The sequence below is a fragment of the Anser cygnoides genome, chromosome 8 (genome assembly GCF_040182565.1).
Source record: "Anser cygnoides isolate HZ-2024a breed goose chromosome 8, Taihu_goose_T2T_genome, whole genome shotgun sequence".
Taxonomy (NCBI): Eukaryota; Metazoa; Chordata; class Aves; order Anseriformes; family Anatidae; genus Anser; species Anser cygnoides.
In genome coordinates this window covers 25,433,119-25,458,807 of record NC_089880.1, presented here as the reverse complement: position 1 = coordinate 25,458,807, position 25,689 = coordinate 25,433,119, and the positions used below count along the sequence as shown (strand labels likewise).

The 25,689-nt window shown below is 47.6% G+C and overlaps 1 protein-coding gene across 2 annotated transcripts; it reads right to left on the bottom strand.

Annotated features, from left to right (window-relative positions):
- Positions 1-24,981, bottom strand: SLC5A9 (solute carrier family 5 member 9). 2 transcript variants are annotated; one of them, XM_048062121.2, is made up of 15 exons: positions 24,825-24,981; positions 21,600-21,797; positions 20,756-20,827; positions 18,289-18,393; positions 16,257-16,421; positions 13,828-13,933; positions 13,514-13,594; positions 12,545-12,750; positions 11,596-11,731; positions 10,574-10,681; positions 10,241-10,391; positions 8,856-9,024; positions 8,104-8,319; positions 2,613-2,760; positions 1-880 (listed from the first exon to the last, which is right to left on the bottom strand). In XM_048062121.2, exons 1-15 carry the CDS (start codon positions 24,861-24,863, stop codon positions 672-674), a joined length of 2,109 nt encoding a protein of 702 aa, XP_047918078.1. In that variant the 5' UTR covers positions 24,864-24,981; the 3' UTR covers positions 1-671. The 2 variants fall into 2 exon arrangements, with proteins under 2 accessions (XP_047918078.1, XP_047918079.1); XM_048062122.2 differs by lacking the exon at positions 24,825-24,981 and adding an exon at positions 23,637-23,751.
- Between the last annotated feature and the right edge of the window lie 708 nt (positions 24,982-25,689).

Genomic DNA, 25,689 nt, shown 5'->3' with positions numbered 1-25,689 from the left:
TTGGCTTTGTTACTAAGGCACTTTTATTGCTGTAATGCTGTTAAAGGGCAGGATTGGTGCAGTGAGTAAACAGGCTCGTGCTGCAAGCGGGAAGGCCGGGGGGCTGGTGGGGGGCCCCGTCCCTGCTGTCAGTGCCAGCTGGGGGGGTCCAGCACAGGTCCTGGGGGGCTGCAGGAGCCTGGGTTGTTGCTGCTGAGCTAGCCCAGCGCTCCACGCTAACCCTGTCTCAATTCGGCCATACAGAAACCTGCGGTAGTGCTTCACTCTCCATCCCCACACCAGTGTAAACCAGGAGTCCTTCCCCTGCGAGCAGCGGGGCAAAGTCAGGACACAGGAGGGCAGCGAGCACCACAGCCAGGTTTTCCGGAGCCCTTGCCCTCTGCTGGACTCTGCTCTGCACCTTTTAAAGCTGACCCCAGGCCTCCCGGCTTGACCCACACATCCTGGATGCGACTGGTTGTGAGTCTCGGTCGCACCTTGTCTTAGTCGTGGACCAACCGAGCCCTGCAGGCATTTCCAGCAAGCAGGGCCTGCGGGGACAGGCCGCCCCGGGCACACCAGCACCACGAGGACCATTACCAGAACCTCTTCCACCTGACGCCTCCAGCTTGGACATGAAGTTGAAAAGCCCCGAGAGAAACCAAAGCCATGTGCTGCTGCCTGACCCCACCTCAGCCGAAATATCCCCACAGAAAGACATTAATGGTCAGCAGGAGAACAGCGTTAACGTTGCAAACTGTCCTCCACAGGGGCTTTTCCTCAATGCTGGTGAGTCTCCGCTCCAGGGCGGCCTTCTCCTCCTGGGACAGGGTGCGCGCAGGGCCGGGGGACAGGCCACAGAACCACAGGTACAGCATTTTCCAGCAGGGAGGCCTGGGTGCTGCAAGAGATGGACAAAAGCTTACCGCCGAGCTGGGACACGGCCCTCCCTCATCTGCCTGATCGGAGGTGTGCCGGCCAGCCTGCGGGGGGGTTGGGGGCACCTCGGGTGGGACAGAAGATGGCGATGGGAAGGGGAAGGAGCAAGCTCTACCATGTACAGCACAGCCTGATTTCCGCAGGTTGATTGCAACACCAGTTGTTCATTAGTTAATTAACAGAGCTTTTCCCCTTCCTCCCCAACCCAGCTTCCTTCCACTTTCACGTATTCCTGACAGCATGATGGTCCATTTAGAGATCTCCTGGCTTGTTTATTACACGTGACAGGCCAGGTGAAGTATGTGTTTTAATTGTCAGTCCTGTGCTGCGTATATTGCTCTGGCTGTTCTTTCCAAATATAACCTTTTTCTTTTTTTTTTTTTTTTTTCTTTCTGAAAGGTAGAATGCTATAAGGCCTTGAAAAAAAAAAGGTGTTACCTAAGGAAAAAAAAAAACTCATTAAACTGTCAGATCCTTTGTTCTGTATTTCCTTTCCCATCATTACTAATCACCAAATTACAAAGACATTTGTTTATAAAAATATGAGCTAGTTAAGTGAACTAGGAATTGATAAAAAGTAATAAATAATGATGAACCTCTGCATTTGACTGAAACCCAAACTTACTGTAATGGGGAAAAAAATGAGGAGATTTCTTTTATTTGTTCACTTTTGTTTAGCTTGGCTATAATTGGTACCAGTGTCCTTCGGCCTGACCAACAAACGGAGGGAGTAGCAAAATCTTGTGTATGTGCCTTTCTTCTAAGTTCTTCTGCTCTGTAACTGTGGAAGGTTAAGTTCAAAACCAGAAAGCTGGATTATTTTTTTTAATGGATTTGCAGGATAAACCTCTATCCACTCTGAACAGAACTTGCATATGTAGCATTTCCTGCTACTCTTTGGACCATAATGCCATTTTGGTGCAGTATGTTACAGCATTGCTGAGTGAGTTTGGCCAGCACAGACCACACAGGGGCAAGGAGAAGGCATCTCTAGCACATGCACAAGGGCTTTATCTCCTGGCAGTGATGGGGACAGGAAGAGACACCATCTGTATGTGCTGATGCTGAGATTACAGAGCCTGCCATGGGAGTGCTACCACTAGCTACTGCTTTGGTTATGCTTGCAGGATCAATACAGAGCTCCTCAAACGCATCGTGGTGAGATAGAGAAATAGCTGCAGTGTCATGGCACAGAGCCCCAGCGCCAGTGGGCCAGGGAGCAGGGTCCCAGCAGCACAGACCTCCACCCCCACGGGGCTGTTGTAGGTGGCTGTTGACCCCCATCTGAGGAGTCCATCCTGCCATTAGGTGTCCAGGCCTGAAGTGCCAAAATAACACTGCAGCCTGGGCAGGACTGCACCTGGGTAGTTCATACGGATAAATGACTTGATAGGGAGGAGGAGGAAAAACGTTGTACTGAATGGTGGGTTTTCTTGCTTTTCAAGAACAGTAGCTCTTTTGAGTCATTCAGAGGATTGTGACATGAAAGTAAATGCTAGCAGGTATGTTGGGAAGACCAAGAGCCATACTCTCATTCGTCACATCTCTATAACTGGTATCCCCGTAAGTACAAGTCACTGACTCCAGTGACTACAACAGGAGACCTCTCATGAGTTTTGGAGGGCCCATGTGGGAGAGCCTGGCTATGCACTCACATGCACATGAATGTGCTTGTCCGCAGTCAGGCACCTTACCTGCCTCCTCCTTGTTGCCCAAATCTGCGCTTTCGAGCAGGTCACCCTCTCCGTTGGCTGAGTTCATCTGTGCTGATTCGCTGTTGTAATTTCTCAAGTCAATGTCAGGAGATTTTTTGTGCCTCGTCCACCATGTCAGGCAAGCGAGCTGCAAAGAGGGATGTAGAACACGCAGGTTATGGCCTGCCCGTCCCAAACTGGCATGTAAGTCATGGCCCTCTTTGGGGAGACAGGTCCAAGATGGTGCTAGGAGAGCAGTTCTAGAGTGATGTTTTTTCCCCTGCATTTCCCTCATCTCCCTTTTGTGCAGATGCCCACACACTGGAGAAAATGAAAAATAAATAAATAGATGAATAAATAAGTAAAAATTAAAAAGCTGGTATCATGCAGTTGGAGCTGAAAAGCTGAAAAAAAAAATTGAGTTAATCTAGATTCGATCCATCTGGTTTTTGTTGTTGTTTTGTTTTGTTTTGTTGTTGTCATTCTGCTTAATCAGTTCCATCCCTGTCTCTACCAGAAACCTTTTAGTAGACACTGCAGAAGCAGAATCCTTTTTGCTCAGCTTACTGACATGAAATAATGATGAAAATCTGTGTCCAGAACAGCAGCCTTCCAACAGGGAAGGGGCAACAAAGTCAATTTAAAGGGGGAAAAGAAAGAGAGAGAAGGAAGAAAAATGAAGCTAAGATAGCCCTCTCTGGATATGGCCAACTACAGACAGCAATTGTACCCTCCGCTTACCCTCATCACAGGAAGATCAGCTGGGTGTTAGCGTGCAGCTATATGGCCCTGGGGACACTGATATTTAAGTGGCTCTGTGGGACATGGGGAGAGACTGGAGAAAATCCAACATGAACATTAAACCCCATGGTTGAGACAAGCTCACATCAACGCAGAAACCTGCCCTTCCGTAGGAGCTTACCTCAGGACTCTTGGTGGGACGAGCGGCAGTATTGTGTCTCTGCCCTGTGACTGCAGCAGCACAGAGGGACAGAGCCACGGTGGTGATAAACAGGTCACAGTTTGCAGGGAGGGCAACACCATGCATCAGACCAACAGGTGTAGTTACAAGAAGAAAGGAATGGGCGCACGCTGTAAGACTTGTCTGTACAAACGTCTCTTCCCTCTCTCTTTTTTTTTTTCATTTGTTGTGTTGATGTTTTTATTTATGTTTAACTCCAGTTTTCTTTATTCGTCTAATACAAGACATTACTGTGCCCTGCATTGTCCTTTCAATGACAAGCCATGAAGGATGATCCGTTCTGGAAAGGCTTTTGTGGCTGCAATCTCCTCTGCTTTACAAAACTAGGATGTCCGAAGCTCGTGTCCTGGGGCAGGTCTGAACATCTTCTCCTCACTTGGCCACAAGAAGCACCCAAGGAGGGGTTCATCCTGCAAACCCCACAGCGGTCCTTTTGCCAGCTGTGGGTTAACCATCCCAGGGGCGCAGGGCTTTAAATTCAAGCTGCGGCTGCTGCTTGTTTGGCTGACCGTGGCACGCTGAGCAGCTTGGTGGCACTTCCTAACTTCTGCATGCTGTGACCAAGGCAAACAGCAAGGACTGCACTCGTCAAACCCACACAAGGTTCACAGCCTGCCCTCCCACAGGATGGGACCAGGGCAGCGGAGCTGTGCTGCTGATGACAGGCCAGGCAAAGTCGTGCGTTTGCCCGATGAGCGACTGCCTCTCTGCTCTGCCTATATGGAGATGAATGTCTCGAACGGGTCACTTACAAAATAACGTGAGTTTAATTTTTGAATTTTACACACAGAAATGTAGGCAGCAGTTTCCAGTTGACATAAAATGTTGCATAATTTCCAGAAGATTTATAGCTTTATTTAAATCATTTTCAACCAAGATGAGCATTGGGCAGGGCTAATCTTTCTTGTCACGATGTGCTAAATTGCTTTGATTTGATGATCCTCATCTTTCTCAAGGATTCTTTTCTTTTTTCTTTCTTTTTTAATCACTTAGGAAATGTCACTGGAACGTAGCAAAGTTTCAGGGTACTAAAGCATTTGAGAAACTTTTTTTCTTTTCGCTTCTCTTCCCATGGGTCACTGAATGACCGTCCCTTCACACCGCAGTGTGTGACGCACACAGTGCAGGGGCTGGAGTTTCCCTGGGGCTCAGATTCTGCCAGGTGGGAACAATTCCGAGTTGAAAGCAGCATGGACACACAGGTAACCTCCTCACATTTCACCACTGAGCCACACAGAGCTGCTGCTTTGCCTGTGGCCAATCTGTTCAACAAGGCAAGCCACCACCCTAGTGGTGAAGCCTCACAGCCATGCTCCAGCTTCAGCCTCCCCTGGGGCAGCTCTGGGCTAGCTGAATTCCTCAAGGTCACCCTTTCTCCTCTTTGCCATCACCTGAAGGACACACAACAGAGAAGACCAGAAGCACAGCATGGCCGTGGAGGCCACAACAGGGCTGTCTCCAGCTCCTCAGCAGGGATTTACAAAACGTTTTGCTCGCAGTGGCACCACGGGGTGCAGGGGGAGCGCCAGCCTGCCCAGCTGCAGCACCTCAGCAGTGCACAGTGTGGGGCCACGCCAGCCACGGCTGGCTCAGTGCTCCTCCTGGGCTCTGCTCCTGAAGGAGACGCTGAATCCAGACCTCAGCATACTGGGAAAACATCCCCGCCTCCAGAGCACATCAGCTGGAATCGCCAATCCATCAGCCTGTCAGCACGAACCCTGACCCCTGGGGACATTACCTGCGAGCATAGCACTCCTTCTGTGGGCTGTTTCTCTCCCTTTTCACCCTTACATTCTCCTTGGACAAGGGAGTTTGCAATAGCTCAGCAAAGTTTTTCTTTTGTTGTTTGTAAACTGGAATAAATCCTTCTGTTCCAAAATGCCATCTGGCACCTGACAGTTGTGTTTCAGCTTCACAGTCTCAAATTTAATTGTAAGCTCTTTTGCAGGGTTTTCAAGGACAGCGTGACACAATATGGACTACCTACAATGAAGACATATGAACTCTGGAGCATACCAAACAAATTCCTTGCATACTTGTTTTCCAGCACAGCATCAATCACCACAGGGATGGGAGAGTGTCCAAAACAGCCGGAGAAAATGCTACAGCTTGCAGTTCTTGGATTGTAATTCATTTAAAGCCAGGCACATTAGCTGTACCGCTCCAACATCAGATACAAATCTCTTTTCTCCTTTTGCTCATTTGCTATCTGAAAAGAATTGGGATTCAATATTTAAAGTTGTCCGGTGTAGATCTTCAGCTGATGTAAAGTGGCATAACTGTGCTCAACAGCTGTTCCTGGTCTTTGAAGGCGATGGAGCTATGCTGATTTACATCTGCTGAAATCTGATCTATCACTATATTTCCTTGGCTTTTCCTTTGGTGGCTTGTTTTTCTTTTCCTTTTGCTTGACAAAATAAATGGCGTAATTTCTAGCCCTTATCAGGTGTCTTTCATCATTACTTCTCAAAGTGCTGCACAGATAAGGGCTGGCAGAACTAGCCCCACGCAATGTTTATGGGTGAGTATCTGGGGCTCACAAAGTGAGTTGTCCAGCACCTGGGACTGGGAAGGGCCAGAGCTTCAGGCAGCTCCAGCACAGGATGCCTGCTGCCCCTCAGCCACCGTCACGGTGACACAAAATAGCTTCACTACAAGTTTGCTCACTTGCATGCCAAAACCCAGCAACTCGAGGTTGCTAATGGCCACACAAAATTCAGGTGCTGGCTTGGGTCCAGGGGGGGCCTGACACGTCCATCCTAATTTCTACCTCCTGTTCTTCCTTCCCTCAACCTTTCTGTCCTTGAACCATCTCAGCATGGCCACATACCAGCTCATAGGGGTGTCTCAGCATCCCCATAGCACCTTGCAGGGCACCAAGGAGAAGCACACCACTACAGGTAATTGTCCAGTCCTGTTCATGTGGTCATGTCCAGGGCAAAAGCTGGGCCAGTCTGACCGAGGGAAAATGAAAGGTGCTGGTTTTGACACTGCCCCTCAGATTCATGCCAGACATGCAGCAACCCAGCAATATTGGCATCTACTTCAGCTTCCCAAGGGTAGCTAATCACATCCTGTATGGTATTAAATATGGTTCATAAAATCCAGCTAGCTATGATATACAAAGCTTCTTTTGTCTAGAAAGTCAGGTTAGGCAGGCAAGTCCTTCTTAGGACTTGGTTCAAGTCTTGGTAAATATGTTACATTTTTTTCTAGGTTTTCATGCATCTACGAGACTTTTCTTATGCCTCCTCCCCCAACACACATACTCCTTAGAGCATGTTTTAACTGTTTTCATACCTCGGAGGTCAGACTAAAAGCCTTCTGGTGCTGTGGCCAGTTTTTTCACTTTCTGAACTGCTGGTATGACGTTTGCTATTTGCCAGTTCTGTGTTAATGCATCTTATCTTGCTATTGCTGTGGGCAGGGAGCACTGAACACGTTTAGTTATCACAGGTCAGATGATGAGTGGAAACTCATTAAACCACAGTAATTAATTGCTGGCAACCATCTGGCCACCCCTGAGCAGTAGTGAACAACGTAAGCTGCAGAACTAATGGTGCCTTCTTGCCAGTATTTCTTTCTCCCATGTGGATCCTCTGATAGCTAATAAAAGATGAGACTTTATCTCAAAGCAGACACAAAGGCAGTCTCTCTCTCTCTCTGCCTCTCCTCTATCTGAGCACCTGCTTTCATGTAATCTTTAGGAGCTGGGTATCTTTGACACCACTAACATTCAATCAAACATTGATGGTACTGGTTAATGCTTTACAAGTTATGAGGAAGCAACAGATAGAAAATGCTGTGACAGTATCACCCTCATTTCCTCATGCAGTCAGACTGGGGAAAAGAAAAAAAAAAAAAAAGAAAAAAAAAAGTCTTTTAAATCTATCCAGCAACCTTTGTTTGGAGGTAGATGGCAGTTTTGTTATACTGACAGCTGCTTTAAAACTTGGGACCAGGAAGAGTTGCTTTAAGGTTTTATTATATAAAGCCTCCCAACTCTGCACCATGTTAATGTGTTAAGTAAAAGAAAGTTGTGCCTGACTCAAAGTTATTAAATGTAATTGAGATCACATTGGGACAAAATGTTATTTTCCTAAATGCCCATGTTGCAAAAGATATTAATCTTGTTTGCCTGCAAGATTGATGCTGGCTCTGCTGAAACAGGGTAGATGGTACAATTAGATATATTTAATTCCTCCTCAGCAGTGCTCCATAATATGATTTCCTCTCCTTCCCCCTTCTTCTTTCTTTGTATTCCAGCTATGATGGGCTGTGGTGTCTGCCCAGCTCTAGGCACAGCATGGAAACTCGCACTCAATTTCAAGCACTCAGTGCCTCGGGAAGCATTAACGCTATGAGACCTGGGGAATAGAAAGCTGAGGAGCAAGTGCTTCTTTGCAGCATATGCTTTACACACCAATTCTCAGCCGTGGAAGGAAAAGAAAAGGATAGATTTCAGAGATTTTTGGAAACCAAACGGGGCTTGTGAGAAAAGTCACTTACCTTTTCTTCAGGGATTGGGGGGGTGCAGAGACTAACAAGGACAATGACAATGGCAGTGAGGATGCAGAGGATGAGTGCAAAGTAGAGGTAGTGCAAGTCCTTTAGCACAGCTGGTCTTCTGTCCTCCTCACCGCAAGACGGTGTGCTATAAATAAACTCGATGATCATCCGAACGAGTCCAATAGCCAGCCCAACCACAAGGCCCCAGAAAGCACCCTGAGAAAAGGCAGACACAAAGAAAAGGTCACTGCATGTTACCCTTGGTTGAAGTACTCTTTTTCTGCTCTTTTTTTTTTTTTAATTCAGCTCTTTGATAGACCTGATGGAATCTCACACTGACATGCATCAAAGGAGGATGTTTTCAGTTCAAAATCCTCATTTTTCTCTTTCTGCTCTTGAACATGGAATAGATACAGCACAGACAATGCAAGAATCTCCTCCTAGCAACATGCCTCCAACTAGACTTCGAGGCATCCTCCCTAAGGTGTAGAACGACTTTGGCTTTTGTGATTTCAGATGAGACTGCCAAGAAGCACCACTTGCAGTGGCTTCTTGGAAGCAAACACACATGCACTAGAGACTGGGCTAAGATCCACTAATGCATGCCAGGAAAATTCTTTCTAATTGTCACACTTTAGCTGGACTGGCTCTGAATTTAAGGAATGTCCAAAGCTAGGTAGTGAAGGGAAAATTATTTATTTATTTTATCAAATTAAATATGTGCATCAATTGGTATTTTACATCCCACTTACTGGCTCATTAATCCTCTTGCAGAAGATTGCCAAGATGAAGAGAGCTGTGATTGGTGGAGCCAGGTAGCTGGTTATAGATTGAATGTAGTCGAAGAGCTGGCCGCTGTTGGCTGATTGAATGATGGGGATCCAAAGAATACTGATGACTACCAGGATGAGTATAAAGACTCTGGAAGATGAGGATAAAATTGTATTAGCTCAATAGTTGGAGGAGTCTACCTGAAAATGAAGTTTTGCAGCAAAATAAACTTAGAATTGCTTTCAGAATTTCCTAAGAATAAAGCCAGAGATCACTGTCAAGAATAACGTGTACACAAGTAAAGACAAAATCATTCTCCTTTAGAAGGTCAATTCAGTCAAATCCCAGTCAAACCCCCAATCATATGATTTCAGGGATTTCAGAGTGAGCTGCACTGGGACTTGCAGTCAACATGCACAAGAGATCCACAAGGGCCTGGTGACTCCCACCATGAGCTCGGTCAGTGCAAGCCCGTCATCTTCATGTGTCTTAGAGAGTGACATGATCTTCAGAGGACTTCCTCTTGGATGCAACAGAAGAAGATGGAAGCTGAGATCATTAGCAATTTTTCTGCCACCTCTCCAAGCAGATAACATGCTCAGTCTGGTGTTTTTTGCCAAATTCCAACTCATTTTCTGCTTATTAGAACTGCTTCTGGGATCTCAGGTGCATACCACAACCCTCCTTCACCTTGCATTGCATGTTACAGAGGTTTGCCCATATTGATGAACAAGAGGTATTTTCGCTCTCACTACTTCAGAGCATTGGAGCAAGCTATTGCCCACATCCCTCACCTGTCCCATGATTAAGTTTTGAAACTTCTTGCTAGCTTGTGACTGGAGAGGGAAACACAGCACAAACATACGGAATGCAGCTTAAATTCTGCTAGCAAGTGGAGAACTTTATATGCCCCTGATAGAATGCAGTGCTAAAGCTTGCTCGTAAAGGGCACTGTAACTTATCACAAAGATAGAGAGCTGGGAGACCCAGCTCATCAAGGCTGCTCTTTTTCCTGAAAAGGAGCAACTGCAATGTATTGCTCCTGTCTGGTGCAAAAATAACGTGTTTTTAAAGACCTCTGGTGATGGTGACTCCAGAGTACCTTTGGTTTTTCTAAAATATAGATTTAAGGCAGTATTTATGTTAAGAGAAGAGAGAGAGGCACTGATCTACTTAGCACAGTGTTTCTCTCTGACTACATCTATCTGAGGTGAAGCTGGACAAGATAATGCTCTTTCCCATGCTGTGTTCCTCTTCTATGTTTTTGGCACTAGGTTTTTTTTCTTAGTGGGTCCAGACTGAAGAATGTAAGTGCTGCAGTCAAAACAGATAATGACAGCAACAAGACACAAAGAAATGTAAAGACCTGCCCACAATCATCAGCTCCTGCTCCGAAGCCTGTTTGCGGATCCGCTGCCAGATGTCTATAACGAAGAGAGTGCTGCTGCTATTGAAAATGGAGGTGAGGGAACTCATCAGGGCTGCCATCATCACGGCAATCATCAAACCCCGGAGCCCTGGCGGAGGAAAACGTGGAAGAAAAATCAGGACTAGACCCTTTGGATTCCCAGCACTCTTTTATCTTCCCGATGGCTGGTAACTGCAGGAAGATTTTCTTATCTTTAGGATGGATAAGGGCAGTTTGATTCTGCATACAGCTTGGTCTAAGCCCACCTCCACGAGTGTAAAGGTTTCTCACCATCAGGCATGAGCTCAATCACAAGTTTGGGGTAGGCAATGTTGGAACAACCCACTGCTGCTCCACAGACCCTTCTACAGATGTCTGGGTCCACGCAGCCCACTTCATCTGTAGAATACAGGAAAATAACAAGAAGTCATGTAAACGCTGTTGAGCCATAGGACACATAACTCAAGGGAACAAATCTTGATGCCCTGTGTAGGTAAATATAAATTCAGAATTGAAGTTGGAATGCAGCTAGAGCAAGTGGAGCTGAAGAACACTTTATGTCCTAAAATAAAGGTGAAACTTTGAGAGGACATATTGCAATTCTGTTCAGGGTACTGACATAAGTCTCCTGGGTGTTGCATAATTGTAGTCCTCGATGACTTGTCATTTGGGGGAACAGCAGAGCTTCCATGAGCCTGTCAGCTGGGTTACCAATGATGCTGCAGGCTGACTTACTCCTATTTGATGAAGTCTGGGAGAGAGGCACATGAGGCACTTTCCTCCAGGAGAAGTCCTGCTAACCAGGATATTCTCCCCAGGAAGTGGCATGCTCTGGAGGAATGAGCAATGAGATTTCCTTGGGAGAAAACATGAAGGGAACTCTTGTTCTTCCACAAAGGAGGGCTGTTTCACATAATCCACCGGGAACTGCATGAATCTGTGTGGGAGATTGCCAAGACTCTTGCCAAATATACAATGGAAGTAATCCACAGGACCTGAAGGACGACCTCAGTGCTTCATATATTTCATCTCATCGACTTCCTCTAAATAGATACATGTAATGCCCACAGCATGGAGCTCTATGCTGCCAGTGGCACAGTCTGCCCCATAAGGATATCCCCAGTAATTTCTTCTGCTGTGGGAGCACTGGAGGTGGAAGAAGGACATGGGAACATCTGTGCACAACAGGAATTTATGCAGTATGCCTGTGAGACAGCGGAGTTTCTGAGGTGTAAAAGTGCTGAAGGACCTGTGTGGGATTAGTGCTCATAAAAGGTGTAAAGCCCTATGGTGAGGAATATGGGAAGGCTTACCTGGGTAAAGAGCTCTGCTGATCATCCCTGGCATGACGATGAAAAACATAGGGAAGATTTTCAAATATCCTCCTAGCACTGATCCACCTTTGGCATGGGAGAGGTTCTTGGCAGAGAGAGACCTCTGGACTATCACCTGCAATTGGTCAGAAAGGGAGCGGGAAGTAAAGCTGGAGCACTGCGGAGAGAGCAGGATCCATCCTCCCTCCTCTTCTTGTTCTCATGGATGACTTTCATGCGACAGGATCCCAGAGTGTTTTGCATGCCAATGGCAACTTTCCCATCTCGGTTGACTGCAGCCTGCTGCCACTGCTCAGAGCTCAGTGCACAGGCTATGGCAGAGGGCAGCATGGAAATTTCCTTTAGAGGAATCATTTCGCCCTTGACTGAAGTGAAGCCACCTTGAGGACTGGAGACAGCAGTTATACAGCAGCAAGAGACAAGGAATGAAGCAGACGAGGTTGTTTTGGTAAAAGTTCAGTGGTGGGTTTTGGTGATTATCCCACCTTGAACCACAAAAGCACAGTTTCTTAAGAAACAAATACAGTTCTCCCTGTTGTAACTTGAAAAAGGGATAAGAAACCTGAGACCTGCTGGAATATGAGCAGCTTGTCTGGAGGTCTGCACAAGGTCACTGCAGAACCAGCTCCAGCTCCCCGTTTTTGTACCCTCGTTGCACAAACTGCATGCAGACCCCCAGTACTCACCAGCCCACAGCAGGATAAAGACAGATGAAAATGATCTGCTCACCCACCCTAAGAAGTGCACAAAAGTAGCAGCTTGCTGAGAAGGTGGAAGGAGAGAACTATTCAGGTCTAGTCCAGTAACAGAGGCAGTAACTCCTGCACAGCAAGACACAGTCGTGTTTCAGCTCACTGATCTACAAAGTGAGGAGTGGGCTGGAAAGAACATTGCAGTGGGGTGCCTGCGAGGGAAAGGTTTTCTTTACCTGATCAGTGCACCAGCACCAAAGAGCCAGCACGGAGAGGCCAAATATAAGTCCAGGCCAAGGAATGTCACCTGTGACTGGGTCCCTGAACAAATGGAAGGCATCCGCACGTGGGAGGTGACAGGTCGTGTTTGGGACTATGACCTTTGGAATCGCTGTGCTGTATTTCTCCTTCAGTCCTTCGTACCAGCCAACTTTTTCAAATCCTGAAAAGAAAATACCAATGATTTAATGTTATTTCCTTATCTGAGTCTGATGTTTGCTTTTCTTTTCACCTATCTTCCTCTCATCTCCTTTCTTTTCATTCCACCCTCACTTTTGGAAGTCAAAGTGTGTACAGGAGTAAGTTGGACTTTGCCCAGAGTCCTTGTGGTTTGAACAGCACATCCCGGAAGAGGCTTAATGCAGGAAAACCTCTGTCACCCGAATCCTCACAATGTGCTCAGCATCTAGCCTTTGCCCATACACCTTCCGAGAACTGGAGCAGGAAGGTATGCATTTAAACAGGATATATCTGTATTTCTGTTTGCCAAGAAGGCTTAAAGCAAAGACCAATGATGGTCAGTTCCTTGTTATTTTTTTTTTATAATTCTCAGTCACACCCAGGTGAATCCACAGTAATTCACAAAGTCAACAAGGAAAGTCAGCAGAGTTACTCTGAATTTACATGAGGATAGTGAGAGTTGAGTTCGTCCCTTGGGATGCAGTTTTGCAAGCTTGTTGACAGCTCCAGGTAAACTCCAACTGGCAAGATGAACTTATCCAGGACCTCGCTATCATACAATCAGTGCAAAGGACAAAGCAAGTCTGGCTTGTTGGTGAATGAGAGTTGTGCCAGCACCACTTCTGTGAGTGATTGAAATTCATTTCTGCACTATACCTGAAAGGGTGAGGTGAGGTACCCCGATAAGGTCTAACAACCTTGGGATCATTAAACCAGTGTATGATGCCACTGCAGATTCCCCTTACCTATGAACATGAGGACCAAAGCTCCCAGTATCATGATCAGGGTCTGCAGCGCATCTGTGTATATCACAGCTGTTAAACCACCTGTTAGGAAAAACAGTGAGAAAACAGTGTCCCCGCATACATAGAAACAGGTATTCCACCTGGGAAAAGGCTTTCCTTGGCCCCAGCCCTGTGATTTCAGAACAGATCCACTGGGAGAAGCTGGCACTGAGCTGGACCCCAGGACCCCGTAGCTGACACAAGCCCTCCCAGGAGGAACATGCTAAGAGGCTTGCCCGTAGTTTATAGTGTTTATTTTAAAATCTGTTATTTACCAGCTATAGTGTAGATGGCAGTCACCGCTAGCAAGACCACGGTGGACAAGTAGAGGTTCCAGCCCAAAGAGATTTGGATGAACAACGCTCCAGAAAAGATGTCTGTCTGGAAAATAAATTATTATTAATAATAATAAGTCTGATGTTAGTCTGATGTTAGCTGTGCTTTGTGCAAGTGCAATCTCATAGAGCAGTCTGCAGCCCTTTGCAGCTGAAAGCATTGACAAGCTTCACTGACAGTGAAGCCACCCATGGTGAGCAGTATCCCATGTCGTGGGGACATCGAACCTGTACCCATGTATCCACAGAAGGGAAAGGGGGGAAATAGCACAGACCAGGTTCTGCCCATCACCGTGTCCTGGTGGCCAGGAGTCACTCTCGGCTTGAAAGACCTCTAAAGTGTCACTACTGTCTTGCACCATGTTTTATTTATCTGAAAAGGTCAGCAACCTGCTTTTCTACTTATGCTGTTCAGCATTAAAACGACTCCAGTAAAACAGGTTATACCTGCTGAGGACCTCCTTAGAAATATAGCAACCCCTACCACCTTTGTTTTGTTTGGACCTTCTGCCTGAGAGAGTGAAACCAGAAACTGAGTGAAACCCAGAATTATACAGATAGCATCGTTCAGATGCAGAAGGTGATACGGGAGATGTGTATGTATTGGGAAATCAATCTGAAGAACACCTGTACACCTGGTATGGGGTGAGGTACAGGCAAAGACATTTGCAAAGCAGGACAGAGGGGATGGGACAAGATTTCTCTTTGCTGTGCCCCAAATAAGCAAGCATCCAGTGCTGCTCCTGATCTCTGCGACCCCGAGATGGGACAACCACTACCAGGGCACTACAGGAGCCAGCGTGTCTTCTGGTCTTTGACTTCCCAGCAGGAAATGCAACCAGCTCTGTAGCTACACAGGTTCAGTCCTTTGACAGCACCATTTATTGAGATCTCTGCTCTTCTGTGCAAACAGGGAGGACTTTGCAATGACCGAGCTGCTAACTTACACCTGGGCAAAATGCACAGGAAGAAAAATCCTTCTTGTAACCAACTGCCGGCTGTCCAGCCAGCCGCTAAATGAGCTCTCTACAAACAAAGGCACTGCTTAATAGAAAGCACCTGTCATGCCCATAAACTGCGCCAGCCACATCCGTCAGCCACGTGTGAATTAGCTGCACGGAGGAGAAACCACTGAGATGAAACAGCAATGACTGGGGCCAGGGTCCTGCCCTGAAAGGCATTGGCAAATACTGCTCTGTTGAAGGTCATTTTGAAATATTGGTCTTTTTCCACCATGTGCATTGAGTGTGTAGCTGTGCACACTGTTGTGCTATTGTAGGAGAGACTTCCCGTTTGTCCAGTTCTGCTCTAAACATCTCTTTCCTAGACCTCGTCCTGGGAAATGCTCCAACCGCAGACAGCAAAGCTCCTGGGTGCAGTGGTGGCAGCAAGGGGCAAGCAACACGACCGACAGTTGGCCATTAGAGGAGGAAATCTATCCCATGCACCCAGCCCTGAGCTATCTTCCAGTGCACCTCCCAGGAACTGAGAAGTAGTAAGCCTGGAGGAAGGACACTGTGGCCGGCTGCAAACAGCACGTGGGTGCCTCATCTTCATTCAACATCTTCTAAGGCAATTTGACATCTAAATACTTCAACAGAGTCTAGTCAAAACTGGCCAAAACAAAAAATTTCAGTCCCTGTAATGGGCTTTGAAATACAGTCCTGTCCCTCCAAGGGCATAGGTAGTTCTTATCAAATCTCTGAGCATATGTTCTACCTCTTCATTAATGGCATTTAAATGAAATGAAATACCCAACAGCTTACCTTGCATTTTAACTACCTACAAGGTAAAACACTGCAAGCAATCCAGAAAGGATACTTTGTTTTGTCTTAAGCTAGAACCTATCCCTTTTGCCGTACCCTCCTTATATAGCACAAGTGACAGAGAGAGAGAGAGAGGAATAACATTCCTAATGCTGAAAACTCAACAAGTACAACAGCAAACTAATCACTAGGACTATGCAGATTTATGATCATTTAAGAGGATTTCATATCTACAGGATGTAACCAGCCAGATGCTCAGATGGGGTAATGCTGCAGTTCCCCTGTCTAAATTACCAAACGTTTGACTTGATGGAAGGAAAAAGGCAGGTTGTGGTACTTACACCATCTAGTAATTAGCTGCTATATCCCTGTAAAGTTCTCCCTGTGCATTGCTCCTTAATGAGTACTCTCTCTCTCTCAAGGTACGTCTCCACGATCAATGCAGAGGCAGGTATTTACTTGAGCAAAGCAGCACAAAACACACTGATACTGTTTCTGGTAGCTGAGCTGGTCCTTTGAAGGACAGCTGAGCTATCTCTGCATTGTGCCAGGATGCCCTACCCCTGCCCTAGCCGCAAAGGTTGTGTTCAGTTGGATACATACGGATATCTTGGTGAATATATAGAGAATGAGGGACAGTACAGACATGTAGATTTGTATCCTCTGCCCTCCAAATCTCTTCTGCAGGTACTCAGGCATGGTGACCACTCCAGCTGCAATGTAAACAGGCACAAAGATCCAGCCGAGAGCCAGAAGTGCCCAGGTAGCCTGATAAAGAGACAGAGAAAATAAAGGCACATGATTCAACACAGGAACATGAGTCTCATCTTCTCTTTCAGTGGACAACTTAAGAAAGGAGTGTGTGGTGACATGCAATGTATTTGGGAAGCACTCGGATTTTTTTGTCGCTACTCAGAAGATGAGATGACAAATGAAGGAATTATCACAATATATTTAAAAGCTTTTGAGGTTTTCCTCTTACACCCCGTGCTTCTTTGTCACAGGTGGCATATTTATTCCTTATCTGGATCTTTGGGGCAAGATGGTGTATTCTGTTGCTCTGGGTCTCTAAAGATGGTGTTGTATTTGGTAGCCTTTGAAATCACTGACTCTGTGGCAGTGAATAGTTAAGTGATTCAGAGAAGGATTGGAGCATCTGTTTGCTGCTTGATTAGCAAGTGATGAGGCTGAGGCAGCAGCCTCCCTGCAGAGCATAAAAATAAGCAACAGCAAGACTCTGCCGGGATGTTCTCCTTTCAGGTCGAAGCAGATCTGCTTCTGTTGTGGGCAGATAAAGGGGCAGTTCAGTTGTTTTGCCACAGGTGAAGAGTCTTCTGAAAGTTGTAAAGGCATCGTGTATTTCCTTTCTGAAACCCAGCAAAAGCCCAGAGAGGAGATCCAGAACATAAATAAAAGCCACTGGGTTACCAGACCTCACTTCCTGGATGTTCTGGACATTACCTTTCTTCCAAGTACCCTCCATTAGTCCAGATTTTACTTTGATTGGTTGTTTAAGTTATCAGAAATGAAACTGAGCCCTGGGGACAGAGGTTGAGCGTGATTGAAGAGAACAGTCGTGGCTCCTGCAGTGGCAGAGATTGGCTTAGGTAAAAGATGCCCATATGATCCCCGCAGCTGAGTGATGTCCCTTGCCGAAGGGAGAGAATAATGGCATATCCTAAGGTCCCTTTCCAATCTGAAAGAAATGAATCTAAACTCATGAAGCTAGATTTGCCCTGACATACAATCTTGTCTTCATGGGCTTCGAAAATTACTTGAATAGATTTACTTAAAATACAGTGATATGTCTTACATGCACCAGCCTGAAAGCAGGCTCAGGTTTCTTCACAAAGGACTTGAAGGTGATCTTAAGGGTTTAAAAAAAAAAAATAGCTGCAGTGAATAGATATCCCAGGAAAGAGCCTTTGGTGGGCTGGGCCCTGCCTGTGCTTGGCAAGTATCCGGCACTATTAGCAGGCTCTGCTGATACAGACAAGAGATTTAGAGTTAGGTGAGTGATGTTTATTGTGAGGCTGGCACTAATCTCACTCCTCATCACTGCAGCTGAGAAATTTCATTAGCATCACACACAAAGGGCCTGGTTTTCATGCTCTGTATGGTGTCAGTGGCAATTTTCCAGGGCATTTCAATAGGGCAGAATGAGACTTGCCTTCGCACCCAGATGTTCACCCCAGAGACGTCACATTTTGGCAGCTGACAGGTGAACGCAGTGTTGCCAATTCTCATGGTTTTGCATTGAATTTAGGAGCACATGCTGTTTTTTTTTTTTTTTTTTTTTTGTTTGTTTGTTTGTTTCAAAGTTCCTGTTCCCAGAATCCTGTGATTATCCAACTACATTTTCAGCATGCATTATCTTTTAATTTTGATGAATGGCGACTAAAGCTTAAAAATATGGCCATATGCTTCCAGGAAGGTCAAAGAGCATCTAAGTAGATTCCACTTAAAACTAAAATAAAGATTTCATGTTTCTTAGGCTGTCTCAGTTTCTGGAGGCTTCTCTCCTGAGGTGCGAGAACCTGGAGTTGCCGATAGTGTTAGCATCAGGTTTTGGAGATGAACCCGCAATCCCTTTGTAAACAGTGATGTTTTAATTGACAACATAACAGGCTCTTACGTTCCACTCAAAGCCCCCAACAGCAAGGCCCCCAGCTGCTCCAGTGCCCGCCAGGCCAATGAGTAAGCCACTGCCCACGTTGCTGGACATCAGAGATGCTCCGATCTGAAACACACAGCACAGGCACATAACACAGAAAGTCACCCTGAGGAACTCCTCTGTTAGCCCAGGCACTTCCCCCAGGTGCTCCCTTTCCCCCGGATGTCATCTTCATGCAGGTAGGTGGCTGGGTGTTACTGGAGAGTTCGGTTTTCCTCCCCCAGAATCAGGGTTCGCTTTGGCAAGGGTTCTCCTGAGATAAACATCTGCTCTAGGGGAAGCGGGTGGGTGAGGGAAGCCTGGTGGCAGCCACAGATACCTCAGTGTCTACGAAATGCGATGGATTTCTCAATTCCTTTGGTACACAGCCAGCAATGTGCAACCTTGCTGACCCTTTGGGCTTTACCTCTCCACAGCTTGCAGACATCCCAGCCTCTTTTAAGTCCTACACTGAACAAGCACATGGTGGTTTACAAGGCCACAGCGACATGACCACCCTCTTGAAGCTCCTCCTAACACAGGATGTTCCTGAACGGTAGCAGGGACAATGTTGGCAATGTGCAGCCCTTTGTGTTTGTTGTGTACACATAGGTTCAAAGATATTCAGCCTTGCGATAGTCTGGAAAATACTAATTCTTCAGGTTAACTTCGATGCTGTCCCTACCATGGCTCATTGAGACCCTAACTGGAAGAATGCAAGCTCCAAGGCAATTTAAACAGGGCAAAGACTATATGACTTAATTACTACTTTCATTTGGCACAAAGCCTCACCTCCCTTCTGTATGCCAATGCCAAATCCCTCTCAGGGTCAAACGAGATGTTACCTAAAGTACAAGTCAAGCCCTTTTCTCTCCAGAGAAAATTTGCTTTCAGCTACGTCTCCTGTGAGGAGATTTTCTCTTAGCACTGCTAAACTTGAAACAAAGACCGATGGAATTTGATCTGCTTCTCACCTCCGAGCAAGGTAAAACATTAATATGGCATGAACACCCACACTGAATCCTGCCAACAGCTCTGCCTTCGTGTCTGTCAAAGAAAACTCCTGATTAGAGAGCTGGCTGCTGCAACATGAGTTTGCAACTTAGCTAGGGAGTGGTGTTCTCAAGAAATGTAATCTGTTTTCCTGATATCTATATCAGAAACAAAAATACAGAAGATGATATATTGTACAGGAGCAGCAATGTAACATCAAGGTTTATTTGAGGCTAACACAAAAGAAATCTGTCACCCCTGTAAAAAGAAAAAGTACATGTAAGCCAGTCGTGCACTCAAGGTGAAGGCCACGAGGAGCTGAGTCTGCAAGAAGTGCTGCAGAGTTGGCTCTCTACCTGGACAAACAACATAAAAAGTGAACATTATTAGAGGTTGCTATGGACCTAGGACTGTAAATCAGAAGAGCCAAGAGCCAACCTGTACCCAGAGGATTCTGTGGCCACCTGTGGTTGGAGCAAAAAGAAATAAGAATTAAAAACAAAAAATGAATATTGTTGGGTGAAAAATACTCCATTTTACTATCTTTTAACTATTCCCCTCCTAATTAGAGAAAAGCATCAAGCTGTGCATTTTCTTTAAACGTCACGTGGCTGAGCAAAAGTATAAAGAATGTTTAAGAAATAACATATTTGAGAGACACAGATGTGTCTCTGATGGAAGAGGTTGAAAATGTAGCGTAGTGAATTTATGGGCAATACACATGCAAAGGAAAAAAAAAAGCGGGGGGGGGAACAGTGTTTTGGTTGAGAAGTGCATTCTGCTACTCATGACTCACTAGAAAGATATATAGTGCTGGATTTTGGCATTGGCTGAGAAGGATATTTATTCCTGTGGCATTTTTATTCCTTTCAAACTTTAAATTATCTTTATATGTACCTTTCACTCCCAAGAAAAGATGCCTTCAATAGATTTTTTTTCTTCATAGTGAAGATTTATGCTTTAGTGGTTTGAAGTTTATATCCTTTACATCGTTTGTCAATAATCTCGACTTTACTCTAAATAGCAAGGGCTCACAAAGTCTTGGGCTTTGGGATTATTTTTTCTTGTCTCTAAATGCTTTTTTACTGGAAAGCACATTCCTAGATTACCTAATGCTGTCTTGGCTTTGGGGACAATGGTACCTTTGGTGAGTTGGGGTCAAAATGCAACTAGGCAGTCAGAGCTTCTCCACATCCACCAGCATGGACATTTTTATTGCTTACTTTAGCAGAGAAGTTTAAAGATGAGAAACAACTGAAGATGCTGAACTATCTTTTTGGTCTGGTAGCTCTATGTTGCAGCTCACTGGCAAAGTCTCCTGGGATGATTTCTGGTGGATTCTCTTTGTCTCAGGCACACAGAAAGTGTATGGACGGGATCCCCACACAAGGCCTGCCCTCCTTAAACAGAGAATTACTTTCAAACCATGAAAAACAGAGGGATGCATTTCACTTACAGGCCACCATGTCATGGATCGTCCAGCAAGGAAATAACCTCCAATGGTTCCCCGGCTTGCCCGTATAGACGACTGGAAACACAGGAGAAAGGAAAAGCTTTTCCTCCATTTACCCACCCTCAGGTCAAACCCGATGCTTATCCCAGCAGCCTTGAAACATCCTGTCAGCAATCAGAGGGAAAGCATGGCCCAAGGGTGAGAAGCAGGAGACAAACTGTACCCCACGGGGTGCTGTCAAGGGGTACATTTGGGCATGACATGCAGCTGCATAGCAGGATGACTAGCAAGGCCCTGCTGCAGCTCCAGCTGCCTTGCTTCCACCCACGGCTGTGGATTCAGGGTTTCCAGCAGCCCTTTACTTGTGTGCTTCTGCCTCTCTTCATGCAGGCTTCTGGTAGTCTAGGTTTGGAAAGAAGCCACTAGTACTTATTTAATGTCTTCTCCATGAATGTACACATTAGGAAGGAGAAAAACGCTGTAGATCTCTATAAAAGAGGCCTACACAAAGCAACATGAACAAATAATCGATAACAACTTTTCCAAAGTTTTTAACGTCCCATTTCAGTCTTCCCACCCCCAGCCCCGGCTTTCCTCTTGCCCTGGTCTCCTGCCCATGACTACTTTGCAGCATGGGAGACAGACACCATCCTCAGGACAACCCCCAGAGCTGTCCCCATGTGGGGATGGGGACTCACAGATATCGCCTCCCCGACCTGCTCAGCAGGGCCTGGGATAACGGTGTGTGCAGGGGATGCCTTTTGCAGGCAGACACCTTTGCACCCAGCAGGGGAGTGGGGAGGGTCAAATGCTTGCAGACCTAACCCCAGTCACCCCAGGGACTCACCCATATCCCAACAGCGAGGACAAAGACGAAGTAAAAGACCACCACGATGATGTCTGCCACCCCAAAGACTGCCTTCGTCTCCCCCGGCAGCGCGGGCAGCTCCGTGGTGGCCGGGGTGGGCTCGCTCATGGCTGCGAGAGAACTGCCGATTTTCTCTTTCACACTGGACTTTGGCGCGTGTTCGCCTTCATCGCTTCCCTTGTAATAATTAACAAGGTGGAGAAGGTGTGAGTGGGGAGCCCCACGCTGCAGAGAGGCCCGACGGGCGGTCAGCAGGCAGGGAGCGCACGTTAAGCTGTGCGTTCACTGCGCGGATAGCAACAGGGGGAAGTGCAGGAGAGGAGACAGCTGAGCCTTCTTGGCAGGCTCTTTGGCAGCAGCAAAGGAGTTAAGCTGCTTGCGTGACAAGCGGAGTCGCTGCCAGGTCCCCTGCGTGACTCCAGGAAAGCTGCAATGGCAGCAGGAGCAGCAGCTGTCATGGGACACAGACAGGTAGGAGGAGGCTGTGCCCCACGCAGTGACAAGCTGTGAGCCACCAGACTCTCCTCCCTGTCCCGCTGGCTGCCTGGCACAGCAGGGCCATTCCCCAGCCCCGTGGGATGTCTCGCTCTTCACCCTGTGACTCTCAGGGAGGGCAGAACCTGTGCCTCCACCTCCCTCTGCTCTGGGACCCTGCTTAGAAGCACTGGGAGGAGGCCATGAAGGTCCCTGTGGGTGCTCGAGTTGATGGTCAAAACCCAGGTGCTGGAGACAGGCAGATGGACGCAGCCCTGCAGGAGCAATCCCCCGAGCCTGGCAGACTGTGGGGTGTGGAAGCTGCTCCCCCATCTCATCCCTGCCATGCTCAGACGTGGCTGCAAAGGTCCCTCCTGCCCCTGCCGGCAGCTGTCTCACACCTGATGATGGGAACGGGAGCCATCAGCTCTGAAGACACCAGCCTGCTCTGGGACATGGTGGAAAATCTGCCTCCTGCACCAGCCCCGCTCTCCTGGGCACCACCAGCCCTCTGAGCCAGGGAGCAGGGTGTGGGTCACGCCGCCTCCCTGCTCCCTTGGGACAGCTCTGGAGGGGCTGCCCAAGGCTCCTTCTGGGGTCGCAAAGCTGCTGTGGAGCTGGAGCTGGCACAAGCCTTCTCCTGGCAGTCCCCAGACCTCAAAGCAGAACCATCTTCCACCGCCCTGCCATTTTCTCTGCTGTCCATAGCTCCATCCTCCCCACAAAATATCAAGTGGGACATATGAATGACAAATGAATGCAAGCTTCATTTGCTCTTGGTTGCGAGAAAGGCATCAAACCCACTCTTTCATTTTGTTTTATCCCCCTCTCTCCCAGCGTTTCCTTGCAAATGCTGGCTACCTACTTGCTAATTAATTGCACTGCTAACGGAAGGCCCCTGTCCACCCCCGCTCCTGAGTCTGAAGCTCTTTGGGAGCGGTGCCTCCCCATAGTCTCATTATCCACAAGAGGCTTTTCAAGACTGAAATGTTTCAACAAGCTGAAGGAAGGTTACCAGAAATTAAATATCTGGAAGCCTAAATCCCCTGGTGCAAACAGGCAGTTCTCTGCGCACAGAGCTGATTTACACTCACCCACACACTTCCCTCTTAACATCACAGCACCCAAAAGCAAAAAAAGACAGTCTCTTAATCTTGAAATTCATCAAATTCCTGCCCAAGAAGCAAAGAAAGCCAGTATCTCCAGTCTTCCCAAACCAGAAATCCTGCTCTCTGTGGGGAACCCAACCCAAAGTCCTCACCCAACCCAACCCCTTTCACCCCACCTTCCCCAGGCCCTGAACCAGCACCGACTAACACATGCAAGCACTTGAAAGCTTGCGCCCTGAAAAGTAAGTACACCTAGTAAGCCATTCCCGGCAGCTCCAAGGTACCACAAGCCTGTTGAACCAACAAGCGTGACACTGACTTCTGCCTGAAGGACCCTGCCAAGTGTTATTTCGCAGATTACCGTCCCAAGCCATAAGGGCCGACCCCTTGCTGGTGCAGCAGGGTAGGACTGCATCTCCAATACGGACCGTACCTTGAGCCCGTCTGCGGCTGTGCCTTTCTCCTCTTCAGGGCAGTCCTGTGGCCCTCCTGGTCCTGCTCAGGCTGCTCATTCACTGCTCCGTGGGGCCAGCCGTGGAGGTGTGCCCCTCCACGCCCCCCGGGACACCCATCCCTGTCCCTGCCCCGGCCGAGGGGATGACGCATCCCGGCGCTACGTGACGTTCGCCCGGCTCCTGGCCCCGCTGCAGGAACCCCGGGTGAGGAGCGGGTGCACGGTGCGAGGTGCACGGCTCCGGCGGCCCCGGCAGCAGGGCAGCGCTTATCTCCTGCTCACTACGCTCTTAAGTCAACATTAGCAGGCATTCACCCCCAGGAGATGTGGCGCTCCTTGCCCTGGGAATGGATGGGGCAGAGGAGGAATTCAGGTGCCCAGGAAACAATAAAAATTCAACACAGTGACGAACAAACAAGCAGTCGTTGGAGTGAAAGCTATTACAGCAGCAGAAGCCCGGCGGGTGCAAGCAGGCAGGTCTCTATTGATTCTGGGGGAAGCAAATTTGTTTGCTCCCACTTATCCGCAGGGGACATGGCAATGCACCTTGAGTGCTCTGGTTAACTGCGGAGCGCCCTCCCCAGCAGGCAGAGCAGCTCAGAGCCTCTCGGTCATGTAGGCAAAGCCTAATTTTGCTTCCCCAGAGCTGAGGGACAGGATGACTTATTTCGTCCTTGTTGGTAGTGGCTGCAGAAGAGCTGGGAATGGAGGGCAGGGGTGGGCTGGTGAGCGCAGGGGACAAGGTCCTGCCGGGTGTCACCCACAGCGTGAACGGGCTCCGGTGGAGGTGTCGGCTCTACTCACAGGGGTAATGGGCACACAGGGCTGAGCAGAGGTGGGAGATACAGACCTCCACCTCCATCTCCTCCTCCTCCCGAAACACCTTTCCTTCTCCCTCCGGAACTTGCTCCTCATTCAGCCTCTCACGTGGGAGCGTGGCTTGCAGCTGGGGGGGCAGGAGGCAGCCTCTGCAGCTCAGATGGTGGGGCTGGGGCTACCTCATGTGCCCCATCTCCTTGGCCAGAGCTGGTCCCATTACCGCTGAGCCCTCCAGACACAGCCTCCCCCAGCACCAGTGACGTTCAGCAGAGGAGCAGGACAGACCGCAGAGCAGCAGCAATCCCCCACACCCAGCTGTTTAAGCAGTATCTCAGAGCAGCAACCCACCTGCCGGAGCCCTCCTGGAGCACAGCAATGCGGCTCCATTAATGTGCTCTGCTCTCCTTGCAGCAAAAGTGACAGGACGTTTAGTGTCCTCTTGTGGAGTCTGTTCCCTGACTCATGTCACAGCAGCTGAGAATGAGCCCTTCAGGGACTGGAAATTATAAGTGGCGTTTCAAAGAGTGCAGCTCAAAAAAAAAAAAAAAATGTGCTGAAGAGCAAGTGTTTCTGGAGCAAAGGATGTTCGGTTAAGTGACAGGCAATTATTTTTGCAAATGTTAACGAATAAATGGACTTCCTCTTCATTATGAAGCTACTTCACAGTCGTCAGCAAATAGCTCCAATGACAATTAGTGAATTTCTAAATGGATTGAGGAATTAGCCTATATACAGATAACAATGCAATGAGGCAAGACAATAGCCAAACCTCTCTTCTCACCTTACCTCCTGGGGGGATTTTTTCTGCAGGCTGGATGGGAGAGGCATTCAGCTAACCTGTATTTTCTTCTCAGCCCTTTCTCAGAGGGAATGACTCTCGAACAAAATCCCACAGCTTAATTTTGCTTTGATACGAATGAGCTTTAATGTATTCAATGTTTAAAAGCAAGCAACTCTGCCTGCTCCCGAGGAGCAGCCTGGTGGGGAGCAGGCAGGGGCAGCGGGAAGAGGAGCAGACCCCCGGGAAGCCGTGGCGGTGCTACCACAGCTCTTTTCTTCCCTCTGCAGGCCACACTCCGATTTTCACTCCTGGACTGTCCTGTAAGCCTCGAGCAAGTCCATCACTTCAACTCTCCTTGCATTACATTATTATTATTATTAATAATACTATTACTATTATTATTATTATTTTACCCTGGGGTGAGTCAGGGAC

What these genes read in the sequence shown, in the direction of transcription:
- SLC5A9 (XM_048062121.2), bottom strand. Translation starts at nt 24,863, where the DNA reads ATGGAGCCGCATTGCTGTGCTCCAGGAGGGCTCCGGCAG. An exon ending in TCCTCGCTGTTGGGATATGG is followed by an intron (nt 20,828 to 21,599) that starts GTGAGTCCCTGG and finishes CTGTGTTTCCAG; the next exon opens with TCGTCTATACGGGCAAGCCG. An exon ending in ATATATTCACCAAGATATCC is followed by an intron (nt 13,934 to 16,256) that starts GTATGTATCCAA and finishes TTTATTTTCCAG; the next exon opens with ACAGACATCTTTTCTGGAGC.